Here is a 22,641-nt window from a genome sequence, read left to right on the forward strand (position 1 = left end):
GTGGGTTTTTTTTTCTCACATATATTAACTTTATTAATTCTTCACTCTTTATTTTGGGGGGCAGAAAGGGGGGGTTGGACTAATTTGAGTTGGGTTATTAAAGTGTAATAATTATTGGGGAGGGTATAGTTTATTTAGATTACGGATACTGTATTGTAATTTTTATTATTTTATTCTTAATTTTTTTTTAATGTAATCCTATATGTTATTCATGTTATAAAATTTTAAATAAAGTTTAAAAAAAAAGATAAACTGGTAAAAGTTACCGTAATTAGAAAGGCACACCTGCATAGGGGGTGGCAGAGCAACAGTGGCTGGAGTTTCTGTGATAAATAGGGAAGTGCAGGACAGGTATACAGTATTCCAAAAAGCCTAAATATTTGAATGGAAAAAAGACTCACTGTGCCAAAGTAAAAGCAAAAGAAAGGAAGTAAACATCAGTGGGAAGAAAAGAGGACCAAGAAGCTTTTAAAAGCATTTTGCTCATACCTTGACGGGCTCAAGGCTGCAACTTTGATTCTGTATCTACCTTTGGTAGATAAACTACACTGTTCGACCTGCTGAGTTTCTCCATCATTTTTTTTCTTAAACCATGGTGTGTACAGACTTTCATGTTTACTTTAGAAGGCAACTAAGAAGGTCATTATGAGAGAAAAGATGAACTTTGAAAGGAAACTAGGAAATAATATCAAAATGATATTAAAAACTTTTTTAAAGAAAAGCAAAACTAAAAGAAAAGTAGATGTCAAGACAGATAGAAAATGATGGTGGAGAAACTGCAACGGGAGATAAGGAGTTGGTAGAAGAACTGAATGAGTATTTTGCATTAGACTTCACTGTGGACATCATTAGCATTATTTTGGACTTTCAAGAGTGTCACCGAAGAGAGGTGAGTGCAGTCACAATCATCAGAGAGAAGGTGCTTGGGAAGTTGAAAGGAGTAAGGGTAGATAAGTCTCCTGGACCTGATGGAATGCACGCTCAAGTACTGAAAGAAGTCGCCATAGAGATTGTGGAAGCATGAGTAATGATCTTCCAATAATCAATCAATTCTGGCACGGTTCCAGAGGATTGGAAAATTATAAAAATCACTCCATTATTGAGAAAGGGTGCAGGGTTGGGGGTGTGGGGAGACAGCTGATAGGTAATTATAGACCTGGTAGCCTTCATTGGTGGTTGCAAAGTTGTTGGGAGTCAATCATTAAGGTTGTGGTTACGGAATACTTGGAGTTGCATTTGAAGATAGACCAAAGTCAGCATGGTTTGCTTAAAGAAAAATCTTGCCTGACAAGCCAACTGGAATTTTTTTGAGGAAACCACAACTAGGCTTGAGAAAGGACATTTAGTGATGCTTTGTCAAGGTGTCACCCATGAGGCTTCTTAACAAGATATTCTGCAAGGGTTGGTGTTAGGGACACTTCTTTTTACATTGCATGTTAATGATTTGGATTGCAGAACAAATGGCTCTTTGGCTGTTTGCAGGTGATACAAACTTGGGCGGAGGGGCAATTAGTGAGGAGGAAACAATTCAGAAAGAAATGAGGGAAAATGGATGAACAGGTGGCAAATTAAATACAATGTTGGAAAGTGTACTGTTGTGCACTTTGGTAGAAGGAATATTTGGATGAGGTGAAAATTCATATTTTCCTATTTATTGTCAGAGGACATACATGACATTACATACAACCCTGAGATTCATTTTTCCTGCAAACATGGCTGTATTACCACTAATTAGTATTGCAAAAAAATGTACACAGTGTAAACAAACAAAACTGTAAACTGATAATGAATGTAAACAAAGTGTGCAATACAGAGAGATAAAAAAAATCAATAAATTACACATGTAACGTCCTTAAATGAGTTTGTCATTGAGGAGTCTGATGGTGGAGGAGCAGCAGTTGTTCCAGAACCTGGTGGTGAGAGTCTTGTTGCACCTATACCTCTTTCCTGATAGTAGCAGTGAGAATAGAGCTCTCCATTGGCAGCATTCCCTGTAGATGTTCCCATTAGTGGGGAGGGTTTTGCCTTTGATGTCTTGAGCTATGTCCACTACCTTTTGTAGGGCTTAACACTCATGAATATTGGTGTCCCTATACCAGACTATGATGCAGCCAGTCAGCATACTTTCCACCACACCTCTAGAAATTTGCCAGGGTTTCTGCTGTCATTCCAAGCCTCTGCAACCTCCTGAGGAAGTAGAAGCACTGATGTACTTTCTTCACGATGCCATTGTGTGTTGGGTCCAGGATAGATGCTCTGAGATGGTGATTCCCAAGAACTTAAATATGCTCCCTCTCTCCAACTTTGATCCCCCAATGATCACTGGATTGTATTGCTTTCCTTTCCTAAAGTCAACTATCAGCTCCTTAGTGTTGGTGACATTGAGAGCACCATTCAGCTAAGTTTTCAATCTCTATATCATGTATGCTGACTCATCCCCTTCCTTTATGCAACCCACTACCATGGTATCGTCAGCACTTGGGAGTCCTCATGCAGGATGGCCTAATGGATAAACTCTAGGTTGAGAAAGTGATTAAGAGGTGAATGCAATGTTGGCATTCATATCTAGAGGAATAGGATATAAGAGCAGGGAGTGATGTTGAGGCTTTAGAAGACACTGATGTGACGTCACTTAGATTCAAGGTTCAGTTTTGGGCTCTTTATTTAAGAAATAATAGGCTGGGATGAAGAGGGTTCAGGGAAGATTCACAAGCGTGATATCTGAAATAAAGGGATTAGCTTACAAGGAATGTTTGATGTCTCTTTGACTGTACTCTTTGAAGATCAGAAGAATGAGCTGGACCTCAGAAGCATTTAGAATGCTGAAAAACCTGGACAGAGTAGATGTGGCAAATTGTTTCCCATGATAGGGCCGTCAAGGACAAGAAGGCATAACTTCAAGATTGAAGGGTGCACGTTTAAAATAGAAATGTGGAGGAATTTCTTTAGCCAGAAAATAGTGAACCTTTGGAATTTGCTATCACGGGAGGTAGTGGAAGCCAAGTTGTTGGGTTAAGGCAGAGATTGATAGGTATCTGAAAAGTCAGGGATTCAAAGATTATCGGGAGAAGGCAGGGGAATTGGCTAAGTGGAAGAATGGATCAGCTCATGATGGAATGGCAGAGCAGATTCAATGGGGCGAATGTCCTACTTCTGCTCCTATATTTTATGATCTAAGTTGCTTACTCAGAAGTGCTGAAATCTCAAAGAAAGCTGCCCAAAGAGGTAATGCCACTCACCATTCCACTCACTTCGCTTCAGTATTAATAAAGCTTGACAGAATTTCCAGATTAGCTCAAGTTGAAAAATCCAGCACGAGTTTTCTCAGCGCTGTGCATTAAGCTAAAGTAAAGCATTCGAAATTTCGAATGTGATCACATAGCTTTGTGGGCTGCATTTTATTGATTTCAATCCTAGTCAAGGAATATTTTCTTGCTTTGAGCTTTGCCTGTTTTGGTTTGGTAGAACTTGTATTTAACATAGATATTGAAGATCACATGTATGTCACCACATGTATGCAGATAATGTAAAGTTATCTTTAGGAAAAGTTATAGAGGACTAAGCAGATAGAGAAGCAGAAAGCTTGCAGCTAGTTTGAGGTTATCCTTTTTATAAATTTCTGTGTTTTATTTTACGATTCAAAAAGTCAATGGAGATTTAGGAGAAGCTTAACATTTAAACCTTCATTTTCCTGGATGGAAAAACTTGTTGGTGAATGCTATTTGGAATGCTACAGTCAATAGTAAAATAACTATATATACCCTCTCATCATCCACAAAATACTACCGCTACCTCAATCATACACTGTGGCAATGTGCACCCAGACAAACCATATAAACAAGCAGAAATGGATAGGAGTGACAGAAGGGATCAGAAACTGCTTCTTAAGATTTTCAATTTATGCATCTGGATTGTATTACACTTTTAAACTTTGTTATTCAGCTACAAATAGTGGGCAGCAGGTGACATCTCGTTCTTGGGATGGAATGTTTGCATTCCTAGAAAATGGTATTGCATGCTGATTCTAAAATTCCAACTTGCTCTATTCGTACATGAATTTAATGATTAGTTTGCATGCAGTATGCTATTTGAATTGCTTTGCTTACCCTTAAGTTGTTAACAGTGGTTTCTCTCACAATGATTACCATCTTGAAAATTTTAAGATTTTTCCATCCATTCCTATTGTAATAGAAGGAGAGTTAGGTGTATCAAAGTTTTTGTGAAGTCACGAAGGCTTTATTGCAATTTCATTGAGATTGGATTTTGCCAGTGTGCAGCCATATTTTTTCTGGAGTTCAACTTGAAATAGTTGCTCAGGATTAATTTTTTTCTTTTTCTCAAAATGTGGATGAACAGAGAGATCGTGGGGTTCAAATCCATAAATCTCTCAAGGTCGCTGCACAGGTTGATAGGGTAGTTAAGAAAGTCTATGGGATGCTGAGCTTCAATAAGAAAGGGATTGAATTCAGGAGTAGATAGTCATGTTGCAACTCTATGAATCTCTGATGAGACCTCAGTTCAGGTCACCTCATTTTTAGGAAGGATGTGGAAGCTCTGGAGAGGGAGCAGAGGAGATTTACCAGGATGTTATCTGGATTGAAAACCGAGTCTTTATGAGACAAGGTTAGCAAAGCTGGGAATTTTCTCTTTGGAGCATAGGAGACTTGATAGAGGTCTACAAGATTATGAGAGGCATAGATAGGGTGGACAGCAAGCACCTGTTTCCCAGGGCAGGATCTGCAAGGATCAGAGGACATAGGTATAAGAGGAGACTTCAGGGCATTTTTTTTTTATACAGAGAGTTGAGGATGCCTGGAATGCCTTGCCAGGGATGGTAGTGGAGGCTGAAACACTGGGGCATTTAAGAGATTCCTAGACCGGCACATGGATGAAAAAAAAAAGGGTTATGGGATAGGGAGAGTTTAGTACCTTTTTTTAGGAAGGAATATATGGGTTGGCACAACATCAAGGGCCGAAGGACCTGTACTGTGCTGTATTATTCTATGTTCTATCTTAACCATTTTTATTTGCCCATTGATGTTTTAAAGTTTGAGTTCACATTACTGTAATCTTTCTTCAAAACATACTCCTTGCCCCAATGGTTTTGACTTTGGCCTTCCTCCATACAGCTTCCACAGATGAGAGTTCTGTTTACATTAATGACCAGAACTAAATACAGTTTTCATCGAGACCTTGGGGTTTTACTGTATTAATTTACTAATCTAGTTTGGAATGTGTTTATTTTGTTAATTACCATTGTGAAAGGATAGGAAAAATAATTCTATTTTCTGTGTTTTGTATCCTCTTAAAATCCACTATGTAATAATGACTAGTTGATCTATTTGTGAACAGATATGACTATTGTGCAGTCTCTGTTAGCTTCCTTCTTAGTTAAGCATATTTCACAAAATGAGACCTTTGTTTTCTTCCAGAGTATAAAACTTGTAAAAGACTTGTGTGCACTTAAAAGTATTTTACAGTCCTTTTTTTTATGATATGTGAGTTAAATTTTTTTTTCATTTTTGGGCTTTTCCTTGGAACATTTTTTCCTGCAGCCTTTCCTCAAACTTTAAAACATCAATGGGCAAATAAAAATGGTTAAGATAGAACATAGAATAATACAGCACAGTACAGGTCCTTCGGCCCTTGATGTTGTGCCAACCCATATATTCCTTCCTAAAAAAAGGTACTAAACTCTCCCTATCCCATAACCCTTTATTTTGTTTTCATCCATGCGATGATTTACTTAAGTACAGATTTTTACTTGGTCATTTCCTCATTTACCTCCAATTGAACCAAGCTATCCACTTCATTAAATATGTGTAGCATCCTTTCAAGTAGAACATCCAAATACTTAAGTCCAGGTAATATATGATGGAATTTTCCCGAATCTCCTTTTAAAAAAAATTATTTACTACATGGTAGAAGCTGATTTTGGCCATGGATTCCTGTGCTGCCCAATTACACAATTAACCGAAACCCCATACGTTTTGGAGGGTGGGATAAAACAGGAAAACCTGGAGGAAACCCATGCAGGTCACAGGCCAGATTTGAACCAAGGTCCTGGGACTGTAAAAGCGTCGCCCTAACCGCTGCAGTAATTGTGATGCCTGGATGTTAATTTCTCAAAAAGGAACAAGACATCAGCTCCTCAACTGATTTATCAGTTAACATAACGAGTACTTTCATCACTTTCCCTCGTGAAAATGAGGAACACCACATACTGGTCTAATTTCAAATATCCTGAGAGAAAATAATGAAAGAAAATTATGAATCAATTTTATATAAATTTAAATAACCAGAATTTATTATTGGAAGAGAAAGACCACTTATTTTTTGTGCACTTGAACCATATTGGGCACTGAAGCAGCTTGATTAATCTCTCATTAGAAGTTATGTTTATTAGCTCAAAGCTAGAATTTTGGTTACCTTTCCTTTGGCAATAACTTTCAAAAACTTATTTTTCGCTATCTCCTTCACCTATCATCATCTTTTTGTTTCTGAATTGGATCCATAATCTGCTTTGCCTTGTTTATACAAATCTTTCTCTTCAGATATCCCCTCCCTTATCCATCTCTCTCTGTTCTGTCCTCCAGTTCATTGTAGCTCACTAAAATATGGTGTGTGTATTTAGTCTTTGACAAGGTGTATTTGGCCTTTGACAAGAGACTGCTTAACAAGATGAGAGCCCATGGAATTGCAGGAAGGATACTAGCATGGGTAGAAAATTGACTGATATGAAGGAAATAAAATGTGGGAATAAAGGGATCCTATTCTGGTTGCTTACCTGTTACTAGTGATGATTTGCAGGGGTCGGTGTTGGGGCTGGTTATTTTAGTGTTGTATATAAATGATTTGGATGATGGAATAGATAGCTTTGTCAAGTCAAGTTTATTGTCATCTGATTGTACAAGTAAACCTAACAAAAAGGCGTTCTCTGGTCCTCGGTGCAAAGCAGACAGACACAAAACTGGACATAACATACATACAGACAAACAATGCATATGTAGGACAAATGTTTTAGCTATACAAATAAATAAATAATTGTTGCTTTGCATATATGAGAGTCTCATATGGTTAGTGTGAGCAGTTCCTTTGATTGTCCAACATTCTCACTGCCCAAAGGAAAAAGCTGTTCCTCAGCCTGGTAGTTTTGAGTCTTGACACTCCTGTATCTCTTCTTCCCCCCCCCCCCCCCGCCCCCCCACCGTGGGAGCAGCTGAAATATGCTGTGTCCAGAGTGGAAGGGACCTTCATTGATTTTGCGTGCCTTCTTCAGTCAACGATCCTGTTAGATTAGATCAATTGGGTGGTGGGGGTGGGGGGCGGGGAGAAGAGGGACACTCAAGTGATCCTCTCTGCCATTCTTATGGTCCTGAAGATTGACCTCCAACCTATTTCTCTGCAGCAAGCATACCACACTGTGATCCAGCCGGCCAGGATGCTCTCGATAGAGCTCTAATAAAAGATTGACATAATGGCGGCTGGTAGCCTTGCCCACTTTAGTCTTCTCAGAAAGTGCAGTTGCTGTTGTGTCTTCCTGAGGTAATGTTGACTATTCCTTGCTGCCACCAGATTCTTGAATAGACACTGCTTTACTTTTCGCAGACTATTTTAAAAAATATATTTATTGTTCTAAGATGGTTATAACATGAATGTTTACACTGTGACGCTGCCGCAAAGCTCTGAATTTCATGACTTGTTCATGACAATAAATTCTAATTCTGAGAGGGGTTTCGAGTCCCAGTGAGGACAGCTTCTCCACCAGCCTCTGGGGAATGATTGTATTATTGAGCCAAAGTTGACGAACAGTGGCCTAGCGTATGGGGTGTTGTTCTCCAGGTCGGCCATGATGGAGTGATGCAACAAGGCTATAGCATTGTCTGTGGAATAATTTTTTCTATGGGTGAATTGAAATTGGTCCAGCATCTCTGGGAGGTGACTTTTGATGCGTTCCATCACTAGATGCTCAAAGTATTTCATAATAGTGAAGGTCACTGATGCCCTCTTCAGTTGTTGCCCTCTTCCATCTGGATGATGGTGACTGTCTTGAACCCTGTGGGAACGATGGACTGCTACAGTGAGGTGTTGAAGATATCCTGAAGACCTCCAACAATTGGTCTGTTCAGTCCTTCAGAACCTGACCACGTATGTTGTCTGGTTCCACCACCTCGTGTGGGTTCACCTTGGATTGGGTTTTCCTCACCTTGGATGCAGCTGTGCAGGGGGGCCTGTTCATCGGGGGACATAGATCTTTGTGTCTAAATTTGCAGATGATACCAAAATAGGTGGTAGGGTAGTTTCTGCTGAAGATGCAAAAAGGCTGCATGGAGACTTGGATAGATTAGGTCACAGATGTGGCCAACTTTTTAATTTAGACATACAGCATGGTAACAGGCCACTTAAGTCCACGAGTCCATGACATTCAATTGACCTCCACCCCTGGTATGTACTCGTGGGCTGAAATTACCTACCGCTCTTCAAGCAACAATGTACAGTAAAACCCTTGGTATCTGGAATTCAAGCAACCAGCAAAATAAAATCAAGGAAAATAAATTAAGAAAAAAATAAGAATGAAATAATAGATAAAAAATATGCAAGTTTAAAATTGTAAAAATATATATTATCTGAAGCAACACAAAGCTTTGGTGAAGGTAGGAGCAAATATTCAGCCAGTGGAGTGCTTTGATCATGCTTTGTTTGAATAAAGTTGTGTGAATGAAGACCTGGTTGATGCCACTTGCCATTGGGGTGACTGTCTCCTTAAAAGTGTCTCCTTATCCTTGATTAGTAAGAGTCGCCTCAGTCAGAGGCTTTATCTGTAAACTTGGGGGTGGGGAGTTTATAATCTGTAATGTTATTGTTTGTCTTTCGGGCAGCTGCATGGAGGGGGAGGAACCTGTAGATGCAGCGACGGTTAAATGTTTTCAAAGAATTTGACTGAAAATAAAGTAAAATGCTTTAAGGTTTATATATTTATGCAAGTAAACTTTGTTCAATGTAAGTACAATATAGTAATTTTGTCTTTTAAATGGTTTATTTTTAATGTAGTTGCATTAGTTTAGGATTGTAAAAATAAGTCTCAAGCAACTGGAAAATACACTTATCTGGCATCTAATAATCCCAATAGGTGCCGTATACCAAGAGTCCTGAGAAAGTTTTTCCAAGGCAATGATGTTCTTTAGCAATAACATGAGTCACATGTGTCTCAAAATGCTCCCCTCGACAAGTAAATGTCCATTTTAACCCTAAACTGCATATCCTCTGAAACGTTCTAAGCAGAGACATTTTTCTAAGCACTGTCAAACTTCCAAGCAGCTTGAATGACTCATTGTATATTCCATTCTATTTCCAGAATTATGCTGCATGGAGACTTGATTGTTAGGAGATGTCTAATATTTATTACTTTGGTTCCTCTCGCTTCTTATTGTGGCATTTAAGTATCTTGAGCAATTTATTTGGTCAGTTTGTGTGGCTTTCAAGTGAAGTTATGCTCCTTGAGTTATCAAACTAATGGTTTAACTCAAGGATACATAGTGGTGTTTCTCCCCTTAAGCCAAAATATCAATGACCTGCCAACAAATACCTCCAAAAATTTCAAGTTAATAATTGGGTTTGTGAAACCTGAATCATCACTTTAACCTATTACGTAAAGCTCATATTGGGTGGGAATGTCAAGGTTGATCATTACTTCAAAAGATCCAGTTGCTTATCATTTTAATTATTCATTCCACTCCACTAAAATCTGTCCCACCTTGCTCCATGAAAACCCCATGTAGATTGGATTAAAAAGCTCCTCGTCTTCCATCTTTAAACATTGTAGCACTTGAAACATTACTTTGATTTCTAAATGATCAGATAATCTACTCTTTCAGTCTGTGCCAAAGTTGAACAGTTCTGATACAAGGTCAATCACCTTTAACTTTGACTTTTGTTGATTTTCTCTCTGAGATATGTTGCTTGATGTAAATTCTATTGTTTCATATTTCCAGTTACTGCTGAGTTTGGCCTGTTAAAATTCCAGTATGTTCTTTTTTTTTTAATTCTCGAATTGCCCTAATTCATCGAAAATTTGATTGCTCCAAAGGGTCATTTTAAACAGGAAAGCTTTCATCTGCACACTATCACAGTTGGTCTTTCTGTTCAGTTCACCCCTTCACCTCTCTGCAGTTTAAAACACACTTTCCTTCACTTGTTTCCTCACTTTTCAGTTCCAAAAAGTAATTGACCAGTAGCACTAACTGTTCCTTGCTCCAAAAATGTGTTGCCTGAGTTGCAATTTCCACTCTTTTTAATTCAGATTTCTAGCTTCTGTAGTTTAAAAATTTCCAATTAATCATTACCTCTGTCACATTAAACATTCACTCTTTCAAATAAAGCATAGTAATCAACTATAATCATATTTAATTTTTCTCATGATAAGTATATAAACAACCTTACAAAATAAAGCAAGGAATAAATTCCTTGCCTATGTGCAGGCTCTACTTGAGATAGCAGTGCCTCACTATTATGTTCATCAGACACAGAAAATGTAACCGTCTAAAGGCCTGTTAACAGTATTTTCTTTGGCTTGGCTTCGCGGACGAAGATTTATGGAGGGGGTAAATGTCCTCGTCAGCTGCAGGCTCGTTTGTGGCTGACAAGTCCGATGCGGGACAGGCAGACACGGTTGCAGCGGTTGCAGGGGAAAATTGGTTGGTTGGGGTTGGGTGTTGGGTTTTTCCTCCTTTGCCTTTTGTCAGTGAGGTGGGCTCTGCGGTCTTCAAAGGAGGTTGCTGCCCGCCAAACTGAGGCGCCAAGATGCACGGTTTGAGGCGATATCAGCCCACTGGCGGTGGTCAATATGGCAGGCACCAAGAGATTTCTTTAGGCAGTCCTTGTACCTTTTCTTTGGTGCACCTCTGTCACGGTGGCCAGTGGAGAGCTCGCCATATAACACGATCTTGGGAAGGCGATGGTCCTCCATTCTGGAGACGTGACCCACCTAGCGCAGCTGGATCTTCAGCAGCGTGGACTCGATGCTGTCGACCTCTGCCATCTCGAGTACTTCGACGTTAGGGATGAAAGTGCTCCAATGAATGTTGAGGATGGAGCGGAGACAACGCTGGTGGAAGCGTTCTAGGAGCCGTAGGTGATGCCGGTAGAGGACCCATGATTTGGAGCCAAACAGGGGTGTGGGTATGACAACGGCTCTGTATACGCTTATCTTTGTGAGGCTTTTCAGTTGGTTGTTTTTTCCAGACTCTTTTGTGTAGTCTTCCAAAGGCGCTATTTGCCTTGGCGAGTCTGTTGTCTATCTCGTTGTCGATCCTTGCATCTGATGAAATGGTGCAGCCGAGATAGGTAAACCTGTTGACCGTTTTGAGTTTTGTGTGCCCGATGGAGATGTGGGGGGGCTGGTAGTCATGGTGGGGAACTGGCTGATGGAGGACCTCAGTTTTCTTCTGGCTGACTTCCAGGCCAAATATTTTGGCAGTTTCCGCAAAACAGGATGTCAAGCGCTGAAGAGCTGGCTCTGAATGGGCAACTAAAGCGGCCTCGTCTGCAAAGAGTAGTTCACGGACAAGTTGCTCTTGTGTCTTGGTGTGAGCTTGCAGGTGCCTCAGATTGAAGAGACTGCCATCCGTGCGGTACCGGATGTAAACAGCGTCTTCATTGTTGAGGTCTTTCATGGCTTGGTTCAGCAACATCAAGCATATTGTGCACCATTCAATTCCCAAGGCTTCCATTGATAACTTTGTTCCTCCTTATCTCCACTGTATCAATGCTGAAACTGACTAACCAGCAAACTCTGTGGTAGTTGAATTCTGTATATGCTCTGGGAGATTTCCACTAAACAATAGCTTGGTTCATTCAAGATATCCCCTAATCACAGCCTTTTCCAAAACTGTTCACCCAATGGCATGATGAAGGATCAATAAAGCACCTATCAGCCACAACATCATCTCTGATCTGACAATTGGATTTTAACTGATCTTGCCATTAAGGAACACTGTTTGAACTGCACCATGTCAGTGCATGGGACATATTTTAAAAAAGGTGAAAAATCCTAAGTTGTTGTAGGGGGTCATGAATTGCTGAAGCTTAATGTGCAAATTTGATATGCCTCAAACATATGCCAATGGGATCATTGCAAATTCCATGAATATCCTTGTGTATAAGGTGAAATTATGTAATTCATGTTTGACTCCTGCCCATTGACTCTATTACTACATGGTATTCATATTCTAAAAATCACGAATGTATTCAGGTATCTGTGCAAATTGCATGGTATAAGTAAAAAAAAATCCTCTTCAGAGTGCTACTGTCCTTGGTTTCCAAGATCAGCAGTTTACAACAGGAGTATCTGTTATCTGCTGACCAGATATGACATAACATGCAGTCTGTGTTACACAGCTGCCGCTACAATTGATTTCCTTCACTTTGAAACTTAAATGTCTATACAGATAAAAGCCTCTTAATCAGCTGATGTTGCCATTTCTTTTGTACAAGTACCACAGAAGGTATGGACGGTACAGATTAGGAAAAGCCCGGTGATTTTGACATAATTGCATCAGACTGACCTTTCTAATATAATCAAGGGCAACCAGAGCTATTAAGTGAGTCAGTGAGATTTGATGTTGCAAACACTGGGTTGTTAATTGAACCACCTTCCATACCACCTGCCTTCTTTCACTTTCTGCCATTGATTGGCCCAAATCTTGTTGTTTGCTATTATGCAGCTTTCATCGCATAATTACAATAGTCCAGGAAGATACCCCATCATTTTCTCATGGTCAAATATGGACTGGCAATAAACCTTCCTCTTGTTTGTAACACCAATTACCTGAGAATAAATCCAATAAAAATGTTTCACCCATTTTAACTGAAAGTAATGTGAAAGTTACGCCTTCCACCTTCAATTAATTTTCTTGCTTGAGTGATGGAGTTTAGTGTTAGACATATTCATTCAATGTACAAATGCACCAAAATTCTCACTTGCTGCTGCTGAACAGGTATGTATGATACATCAATTGTAACAGTGTACATTGTTACCTTAATACAGAAAGGGTTGATACTTATAAAGGTTAGATAGACAAATATTCATAGTTATGATTCAAGAAAGAAAGTGGCATTTCAATCAGGCAAATAAGTATTTATTGATGGTCCTGGAGTAGTTTATGATTAGGGTAGTAAGGGGAAGTTCAAGAATCTGATAGATAAAAACTGTTCTTGAACTGAGAAGTGCTGGACTTCAAAAAGTGATTGTGACCAGGGTGATGGGAGTCCTTTATGATCTTAAACACCTTCCTGTGTCAGCACCTCACATAAATCTTTTCATTGGATGGGAGTTTGGATTGACTTGGCTATATTTGCTACTTTATGCAGCCTTCTGCATTTCCGGGCACTCAAAATGCCAAGACAGGCCACAATGTAACTAGTCAGTATATTCTCACAGTACACCTCTAGAAGTTTGATTATTTGATGACTTGCCAATTCTCCTCAGACTTCTTAGAAAATAGAGATGTTGGTATGCCTTCAACATAGTTGTAATGATGCGTACAGAGCAGAAACTGGAGAACATGGAACCAGCAGCGAAGGTTGTACAGAGATGGTCTGAGAGACAGAAGAGTGGCTTTGTGACTGTCTGGAATTTATGAACTGGACTACATTCAAGGACTCAGCAACCAATCTGAATGAATATACCACAGAGGTCGCCAACATTATCAGAAAATGTTTGAATGAACATACTCCCACTCAAATTATTGAGGTGCATCCTAAACAGAAGCTATTGATGAACCAAAAGATCTGTAAATTGTAAAGACCAAATCTGTGCCAGTTATAAGTCAGGAGATTCAGAGATGTTCAGAATCCTCCAGATGGCCATCACAAAGACACAATTACAGACCAGGCTGGAGTTTCAGTCAGACGATTGACAGCTGTGGCAGGGCTTGCATGCTATTACATAGAATAAGATGAAACAGGGCAGTAGTATTAACTGTGATACATCTCTTCTATGCTTGCTTTGAAAGGGAAAGCAATGAATAACCCTCATAAGCCCCTAGCAACTATGTTTCCAGTTTCTGAGGCTGATGAGAACAGAACCTTCAGGAGTGTGAATCCTCAAACCATTCAGCCCAAATGGCATACCTGGCTCTGTCCTTAAAACCTGTGTTAACCATCAACCTGGAGTTCTTGTGGATACCTTCAACCTCTTGCTTCCATGGATAGAGGACCCCACCTGATTCAAAAGTATTTCAAAAGGTGCCCCAGAGAGCAAGAGACTATTGGCTGGGGGCACTAATGTTTATCATGAATTCCTTTGAGAGGTTAGTTATAGAGCACATCAACTTCTCTCAGGAAGAGTAGCTTATTGGCACAACAGAGCAATGGCAGATTCCATCTCACAGGCCCACCGCTGTGTTAACTCAACTAGGCCACAGGAATACTTGCGCCAGGCTGTGTTCATTGACTGCGGTGCTGCATTCAACACCATTATACCAGCAAAACATGACCAAAAGGATCTGAAACTCTGATGACCCCTCTGCAACTGGATCCTGGACTTCATCATCAGTAGACCCCAATCGGTGTGAATTGCCATCATCACCTCCTCCATTCTCACCATCAACACGGGGCACACCAAGGCTGTGTGGTTAGTCCTTAATCTACTCCTGTACACTTATGACTATATAGCCTAAGTTTGGCTTCAACTTCAATTTGCTGACACCACCATCGATAGTCAAATTACTGGAAATTGTGGAACAGAATACTGAATGGAGATCCAAGATCTGTTTGGGTTGTGCCAGAACAACAATCTTGCTCTCAACAACACAGACCATGGAACCAATTGTTGATTTTAGGAAGGAGAGGCTGAGGGGCAAGGCACTTACTCATGTTGATGGGAAGGAAGTGGAAAGGATTAGAACCTTTCACTTCCTGAATTCTTATTTCAGAAGACTCTCCTGGAGCCAGTACATCCAAGCAACCATGACAAGACACACTAATGACTCTACTTTCTCAGGAGTCTGAGGCGATTTTACATTTGGTCGAATACTCCATCAAATTTCGACAGGTGTACTGCAGAAAAAATTCTGATGGGTTTCATCACAGCTTGGCTTGGGAATTCGACTGCCCAGGAATACAGAAGGCTCCAGAAGGTAACAAATAGCCAGATCCATAACATGGTCTGAATGTACAATGCCCTCCATAATGTTAGGGACAAAGACAGATTTTTCATTTATTTGCCTCTGTGTTCCACAGTTTTAACTTTGTAAACAAACAAATCACTTGTGATTAAAGTACATTCATTCTAGATTTGTTCACATTTTGGTTTGAACATGTAAAATTACAGCACTTTTTATACATAGTCCCCTCATTTCATGGCACCATGTTTGGACATTTGTCTTCACAGGTGTTTCTGAGTACTCAGGTATGTTTAATTGCTTCATTAATGCAGGTATAAGAGAGATAGGCTTGCTTCTAAGCTTTTGATTGTCTTTGGAGTCAGTAGCCATTTTTCGACATGAAGACCAGAGTTGATCCAATGAAAGTCAAATAAGCTATGATGAGGCTGAAAAATAAGAATAAATCAGTAAGAGACATCGCCCAAACCTTAGGATTACCAAAATAAATGGTTTGGAACATCATTAAGAAGAGCACACTGGTGAGCTCAGTAATCATAAAGGGACTGCTATTCCAAGGAAGACCTCCACTGCTGATCACAGAAGAATTCAAGTCAAGTTCAAATTTATTGTCATCTGATTGTTCAAGTACAACATGACGAAATAGCGTTCTCTCAGTCCTCAGTGAAAAACATGCAGACACACAACCAATCATAACAAACAGACAAACAATACATATGCAGGATTTATTTCATCTATAAATATTGTTTTGTACATATGAGAGTCACAGATGGTTACTATGAGCAGTTCCTTTGGTCGTTCAGCATTCTCACTGCATGTGGGAAGATGATGTTCCTCAGACCGGTAATACTGGATCTGATATTCCTGTATCTCTTCCCCAATGGGTGAAGTTGAAAGAAGTGTGTGGGGTGGAAGGGGTCCTCAGTGATTTTCCGCACCCTCTTCGGAGAATGATACCGGTATATCACGTCGATTGTGTGTGGGGGGGGGGGTGGGGGGGTTGACTCCAGTGATCCTCTCTCCACTCTTATGGTCCTGTGGATTGATTTCTGACCCATTTTCCTGCATCTTGCAGTGAAGCCACTGTTCAAGAGTCATTGGTGTATCCACACTTGCTTTCCTGAAGAGTGTTTCCGATCTGTCAGACATGTGTTTGGGGATTTTTCTTCATTATAATGAGAATTCTTCTGTGATCAGCAGTGGAGGACTTCCTTGGAATACCAGTCCTTTTGCAATTACTGAGCTCACCAGTGTGCTGTTTCTTTTTAATGATGTTCCAAACTGTTAATGTTGGTAATCCTAAGGTTTGGGCAATGTCCCTTACTGATTTATTCTTACTTTTTGGCCTCATGATGACTTCTTTGGTGCTCATTGGCACAACTCTGGTCCTCAATTTGAAAAATGTCAACTATAAACTCCAAAGGCATTCAAAAGCCTGAAGCAAACATAGCTCTCTTATACCTGCACCAATTAAGCGATTAAACATACCTGAGTATTTGCAAACACCTGTGAAGCCAAATGTCCTAAACATTATGGAGCCCTGAAATGAGGGGATTGTAGCCGAATGCTACAAAGAAACACACACACACACTCAGAGTATGGAAGGTTAAGCTTTGAGATTTATTGAGGCTGGAAAGGCTCATTTTATACAGCTGGAGTTCCTGCCATTTGTTTGATTAGCTGACATCAGCTGCATGAAAACAATAGTGGGCAAGAACATCTTGCATGTGAATGCCCTTCTTCCCCAGCCTGTTATTATCTGTTAGCTGGGCAGCTTAGCCAGTGCCATTTTAGGGCTGCTGGTCTTGTATTGCTCCAGGTTTTACCCCCGCCGGTTCATTGTCTTGGGAGTCCCTTTAGCGTAGCGATCTCTGTCTGCGTCTGCTGCCGCCGTGCGATGTGCCAGCCTGATCTCCGTAATTGCGGGCCACCACAGGATTATGTATAAAAAGTGCTGTATGTAATTTCTGCATGTTCAAACCAAAATATACAAATCACCTTGAATAAAATCTTGAATGTGCACTTTAATCACATATGAATTGTTTGATTACAAATTTAAAACTGTGGAGCATGGGCTAATAAAGGAAAAAAGTGTCTGTCCAAAGCATTATAGAGGGCACTGCATCAATGTGAGGTGCCTCCTCAAGAATGCTGCCAACAAGACCAAGGACAGGATTGGCATCATGGGGGGTGGGGGGGGCCACCACAGGCCATACTCCCCCCAAATGAGTTATTGTGCCCCCACCCAAACATTAACGGCACATGAAACTGCCACACGAATGGCAGTTTGTGTCGTCCCCCCCCACCCCCTGGTGGTTATCTTAATGCCCCCTGATTAGGTTTGTTCTCTTGCGAGTCTGATCAAGAACAACCATCTCCCTGATCAAGACCTCTGCTACCTTCATGCAGCACCTCCAGGTTCAAGAGCAGGCTCTTGAACCTCTCTTTATTACAGTAAATTTGGACTGCTCCGACACCATAAGAGGACTGTCTGCATTATTGCCAAATCACTTTTTTTTGCATGAGATAACTGAATATTTACAGTGGAAGTCCAGAAATTCAGACCGCCTGAAAATCCAGACTCTGTGAAAACTCTCAACCTTTTTATATTTAGTGGATTTTTGTATGTGTGTATGCATGATGCCACAGGTGCACAGTGGCAACGTAGTTACAAACCCAAAGAATGGGGACTAAAGTAGATAAATGTCACAGTGTGAAGAGAAAGAAGAACAGGTTGAAACTGAATAACAAATTTGAAGTAATGAAGAGACTCGAACCTGGTAACATAACACATCGGAAAGTCTACAATTTAAAATATTTTTAAAAAACTACAGCAGAAAGGTCCATGGGCATGGTTATTGAATTTGTGTTGCCTGTGCATATGCTGCACAGATTATTCTATCTTATCACAAAGAAATGACCAAGATGTAAACTATGATAGGTAATATACACAAGTATTTAAAGAAAGTGAGAGAAGCATCAAGCAGCACAGCAGATGCAGTAGAAGCCGCAAGTGTTCCATCCACAAGAGCAGTCCAGCTTTATTCCTCCTTCAATTTGAATTTTAAAAGTACTGCCTGGAATTTTAAAAGTACTGCCTGGAATTTTAAAAGTACTGCCTGGAACCTTCTGCATTATCAGATTTTTGTGCCATTGTCTTTTTAAATCATACAAGTATTTAATGTGTCTTTTTTTTAACAGAGTTTGTTCAGCTGCAGGAAGTGTGTATGTACATTGTACAATGTATATAGCAATAAACTCAGTATTAAGAACTTGCTCAAGAGGTTCTCCAATGTGGACTTGCAGGAGTTTCTATCAACTGTATTCTGCTGCATGCTTAATTTTTTGAATGCATCAAGGTCTTTCCTTAGATTTGAAAACTTTCTTGAATTCCTGTCCCTTTGGATATTAACCTTTCCTCTCTGCATTTGTAAGCAGAGGGGAAGCTTGTTGGGATCTAAAATTGGATTCTTTGTGAAATAATATAACCAAGTTAATGAGGCACTGATTCAAGCCAAAATATTTGAAATCTGTAAAGAAAACATTTTAAAGTCCAGTATTGGTATTTTAATCACTTTTTTCTAAAATAATAATGAGTCTTGTAACCTACAATTCAAATTCTTTCATTGGAAAAAATCAAAAATAATCTTGAGATCTGTCTGTCCCTGAAATAATAATATTTTGGTCAATAAAACAACTGCTCTTTGGCAAAAAAATAAATTGAGATTGATAAATCCTTGCATGCAAATGCTTTCATTCATCGATCATTTTGGAAATAGTTAAAACTGTCAAGAAAAATTATCATTTTGTTTGATGTGAAGTGACTTGTAATAAAAGCGCATTCATGTGGGAATTCATTAATACTGCTGCCAGTGTTCTTCACTTCACATTGATGTAGAATTGAAATAAACCTTAACACTCTCCTCAGAACTTATTTCTTATTTATTCTATAATGTTAGAGAATTTATTTTGTGTGATCAACAGGTAATCTTCCAATGCCTACAATTGCTGTCCTTGATGGAGCTGCCTTGGGAGGAGGTCTAGAAATGGCACTAGCCTGTGACATTCGTGTGGCTGGTAAGAAACTATTCTATCATGGGAATGGTGAAATCAATAGCTTTTGTAAATGTAAAAGAAAAGTAGTTTTAAAGGATGCCATCTTCAAGAAAATTGTTTTTAAACTTTGTATATGAAAACAAACAAGTTTCATTTCATTATACAATCTATCCTTTGTGCACCAGGTTGTTACAACAAAATTCAATGTAAGACCACAAGGAGAATTAGGCCATTCAATGCATCAAGTCTGCTTTGTCTGGCTGATATGTTTTTTCCTTTCAAAACCATTTTCCTTCTCCCATTAAACTTTGATGTCCTTGCTAATCAAGAATCTGTAATTCTCTGCTTTAAATATACCCAATTTCTATGTTCTATGTCTTGGTCTCCATAGTAGTCTGTGACAATGAATTTATAAAATTTCTCCTCATCTCTGTTCTTTTATTTTGAGGCTATGCCCTTTGGTTCTAGACTCTCCCACTTCTGGAAACATTGTCTTCATGTCCACTCTATCTAGGCCTTTCAATATTTAGTATGTTTTGATGATGTATTCCTTCATCCAAACTCCAACGAGTACAGGTTCAGAGCCATCAAAGCCATCAAATGCTCCTTATACATTAATCCTCTCATTCCTGGGATCATTCTCGTAAACAACATCTGGATCCTCTCTATCGCCAGCACACCCTTTCTTAGATACGGAGCCCACTATACTGCACACAATACTACAAATGTGATCTGACCGACTCTTTGTAAAGCCTCAGTAATATACAATTGCTATTATATTCTAGTTCACTTGAAGTGAATGCTAACATTACATTTACATTTCATACTATTGACTCAACCTGCAATGTGGACATTTTTAATGTAGCTTTTTTAAATTTAGAAATACAGCACAGTAACTGGCCCTTCCAGCCAATGAGATTGCACCACCCAAATATGCCCAGATAAGATCAGATGGATGGATCAATTAATTTTGTTTATTATCTGACTGTACATATACAACCTGATGAAACTGTTTCCCTGGACGACAGTGCACATATGTATACACACAATATATAATAATCACGTAAAGATATAATTTAAATAAATATTTTGGAATGATTTACTCGGTTACAGGATACTGTTCATCCTTCTCACAGACTGCTTGAAGAAGCTATTTTCAGCCTGGCAGTCCTTATTTTGATCCTCCTATACTCAATTGCATTCCTGTAAATTGTTGTCAAGATAGGGCCAGTAGCCTTGCCCTCCTCTCCTCAACATCCTGAGGAAGAGTAAGTGCTGCTGCGCTTTCCTGACAAATGAGGTGTTGCTGTAGGTCCAGACATACACACCGAGGAACTTTGTGCTCTTCACTCTCTCCATAATGGAACCATTAATGTGTAATGGAGAATGGCCAACCTTTGTTCGCACAAAGTCAACAATCATGTCCTTTGTCCATGTTAAAACTCAAATTGTTGATCTCGCACCATTTTACAAGTTTCCCAACTTCCTCACTGCGAGCTGACTCATCATTGTTGCAGATGAGGCCAACTCCTGTTGCATCATCTGCAAACAATGATTCTATTTGAAGTGAATCTGCTGTATAGTCATGAGTCAGCAGCATGAATAGTAGTGGGCTGAGCACACAATTCTGAGGTGTGCCACTGCTCAGTGATGGGATGAGATTTTGTTGCAACGTTGGACAAATGTGGTCTTTCGGTCAAGAAGAATTAATAATATTAATTGAAGACATAAATCAACTTTGATCTCAATGAGCATTTCATATCTTGACAGATCTTCATTCAAAATCAGGATAAAATCTATTTAATTTATTACTTGTGTTCTTATACCTTTTCAAAGCTGTTACTACCAAAATATTAAATACAGTATTTAAAACCTGTAATAAAATATATGCATCTAGATCTAAATATAGAAATGGATTAAGGTGGAGAAAATAGAAAATGCTAAAAATAGTAGGTCAGGCAACATCCATCAAGAAGGAAATAGATCTAAAATGTCAGGCTGATAACTTTCAATGTAGCTGAGAGAAAATGTTTTACTATACTTGGCAGAGAAAAGGATGAGGTGAAAACCAAGAGACAAAAGTGACTCAAGCTCAGGGATGTTGGTAAAGGCGTGTTACTTGGAAATGGCCTTTAAAGATGAGTTGTAAATAGTAACTTAACGCATATCCCTGTCTACTGCATTCTTCAGTGTCCTGCCATTTACTGTTAATGTCCTTTTTTTTTGTTTGTCCTTCCAAAATGCAACACTTGTCTGCATTAAATTCCATCTGCCATTTTTCAGCCCATTTTTCCAGCTGGCCCAGATCCCTCTGCAAGCTTTGAAAGGCTTCCTCATTATCCACAACATCTCCAATCTTAGAGTTATCAGCAAACTTGTTGACCCAGTTTACCACATTATCATCAATCATTGATATAAATGACAAACAACGATGGTCCCAACACCAATCCCGAGGTACACCACTAGTGTCAGGCCTCTAATCTGAGAAGTACTCTCAGGCTTCTCCAGTCAAGTTTATTACTTCACCATCAATACCAAACTTCTGAACTGCCTAAAGGGAGTGATGATGGCACCACCCTATGGGAACAGGTAGTGACTGCGGTGTGGGCCAGGTTCTCTTCCAGAATGGCACCTACATGGCCGGCTACAGTGGCACACCAAGGGGAACGGGTTATCAGAGAGTGGGCACTAATCACGGGCATCTATAGAGGTGCCAATGGGTGCTACTTCCCCAAGAACTTGAGGATGACTGGTGCATTGGCGGGCTACTGCATGTTCCGACCTTAGAAAGATGGTCTTGCTGCTCATTGTCCAGTAACCGGAAAAACTGTCTGGGAAGCTATTACCCTCTTGGAGGGATTAGAGTACATGGAGCGGTGAGCATCTCTCAAGTTTTCAGGGGTGAAACAAAGTTCAGTGCCGCCACGTATGCTTTCTGGAAAAGGCATTGCGGGGGAAGCCCAGTAAGAGTGGAGCTTCTATTGCACTGCTCACTCTGACCAAAACCTGCCTCCCCTCTACTTCTCTCCCACCTGAGGTGGCCCCTGACTAATCTGTCATGTTTCCACACCAACCAGCTCACCTGATATAAGTGAGTTCTCCCAACCTTTCCACCCCCCCCCCCCCCCAACTAACAAGTGAAGGCTACCCTTCAAGGTGCTGATCGGCACTGTGGGAGTCTATGTGTACACATGCAGCACCACCACACTAGATTGTGGCACCTGTATCACTGCTTCAGGACACACAGCCAAGGTCTTTCACCTGCGCCAACCACACACAACGACAGCCACAGCAGCTGTTTGCATGGAGTCTTTATCCAAAATATTACAGTAATAACGACGTTCTTCCACTCCCCTCTCCTCTTTACCATCTCACTTCCAATAATCCTTGCTGGGGTGGGTGCTTCAAGAACTGGTTTCATTTTCCCCTCCAAATAATTTGGCACATAAACAGTTGTGCACTT

General features: G+C 39.9%; 1 protein-coding gene and 1 long non-coding RNA gene across 3 annotated transcripts in view; one reads left to right on the forward strand and one right to left on the reverse strand.

The window, feature by feature from the left end:
- auh (AU RNA binding protein/enoyl-CoA hydratase) overlaps positions 1-22,641 on the forward strand; it is a 155,281-nt gene that overhangs the window by 62,681 nt on the left and 69,959 nt on the right. The window contains exon 5 of one of the 2 annotated variants that reach the window (XM_069928342.1): positions 19,107-19,199. The exons of the other annotated variant lie outside the window; for it this stretch is intronic. Coding sequence (XP_069784443.1) covers positions 19,107-19,199 — 93 coding nt within the window. The remainder of the gene's footprint in view (positions 1-19,106; positions 19,200-22,641) is intronic. 2 annotated transcript variants of the gene reach the window in all.
- Positions 1-22,641, reverse strand: part of LOC138758861 (uncharacterized) — a 59,380-nt gene that overhangs the window by 22,773 nt on the left and 13,966 nt on the right. The gene's annotated exons all lie outside the window — the stretch shown is intronic.

Source organism: Narcine bancroftii, chromosome 1, assembly GCF_036971445.1.
Source record: "Narcine bancroftii isolate sNarBan1 chromosome 1, sNarBan1.hap1, whole genome shotgun sequence".
NCBI classification, from domain to species: Eukaryota; Metazoa; Chordata; class Chondrichthyes; order Torpediniformes; family Narcinidae; genus Narcine; species Narcine bancroftii.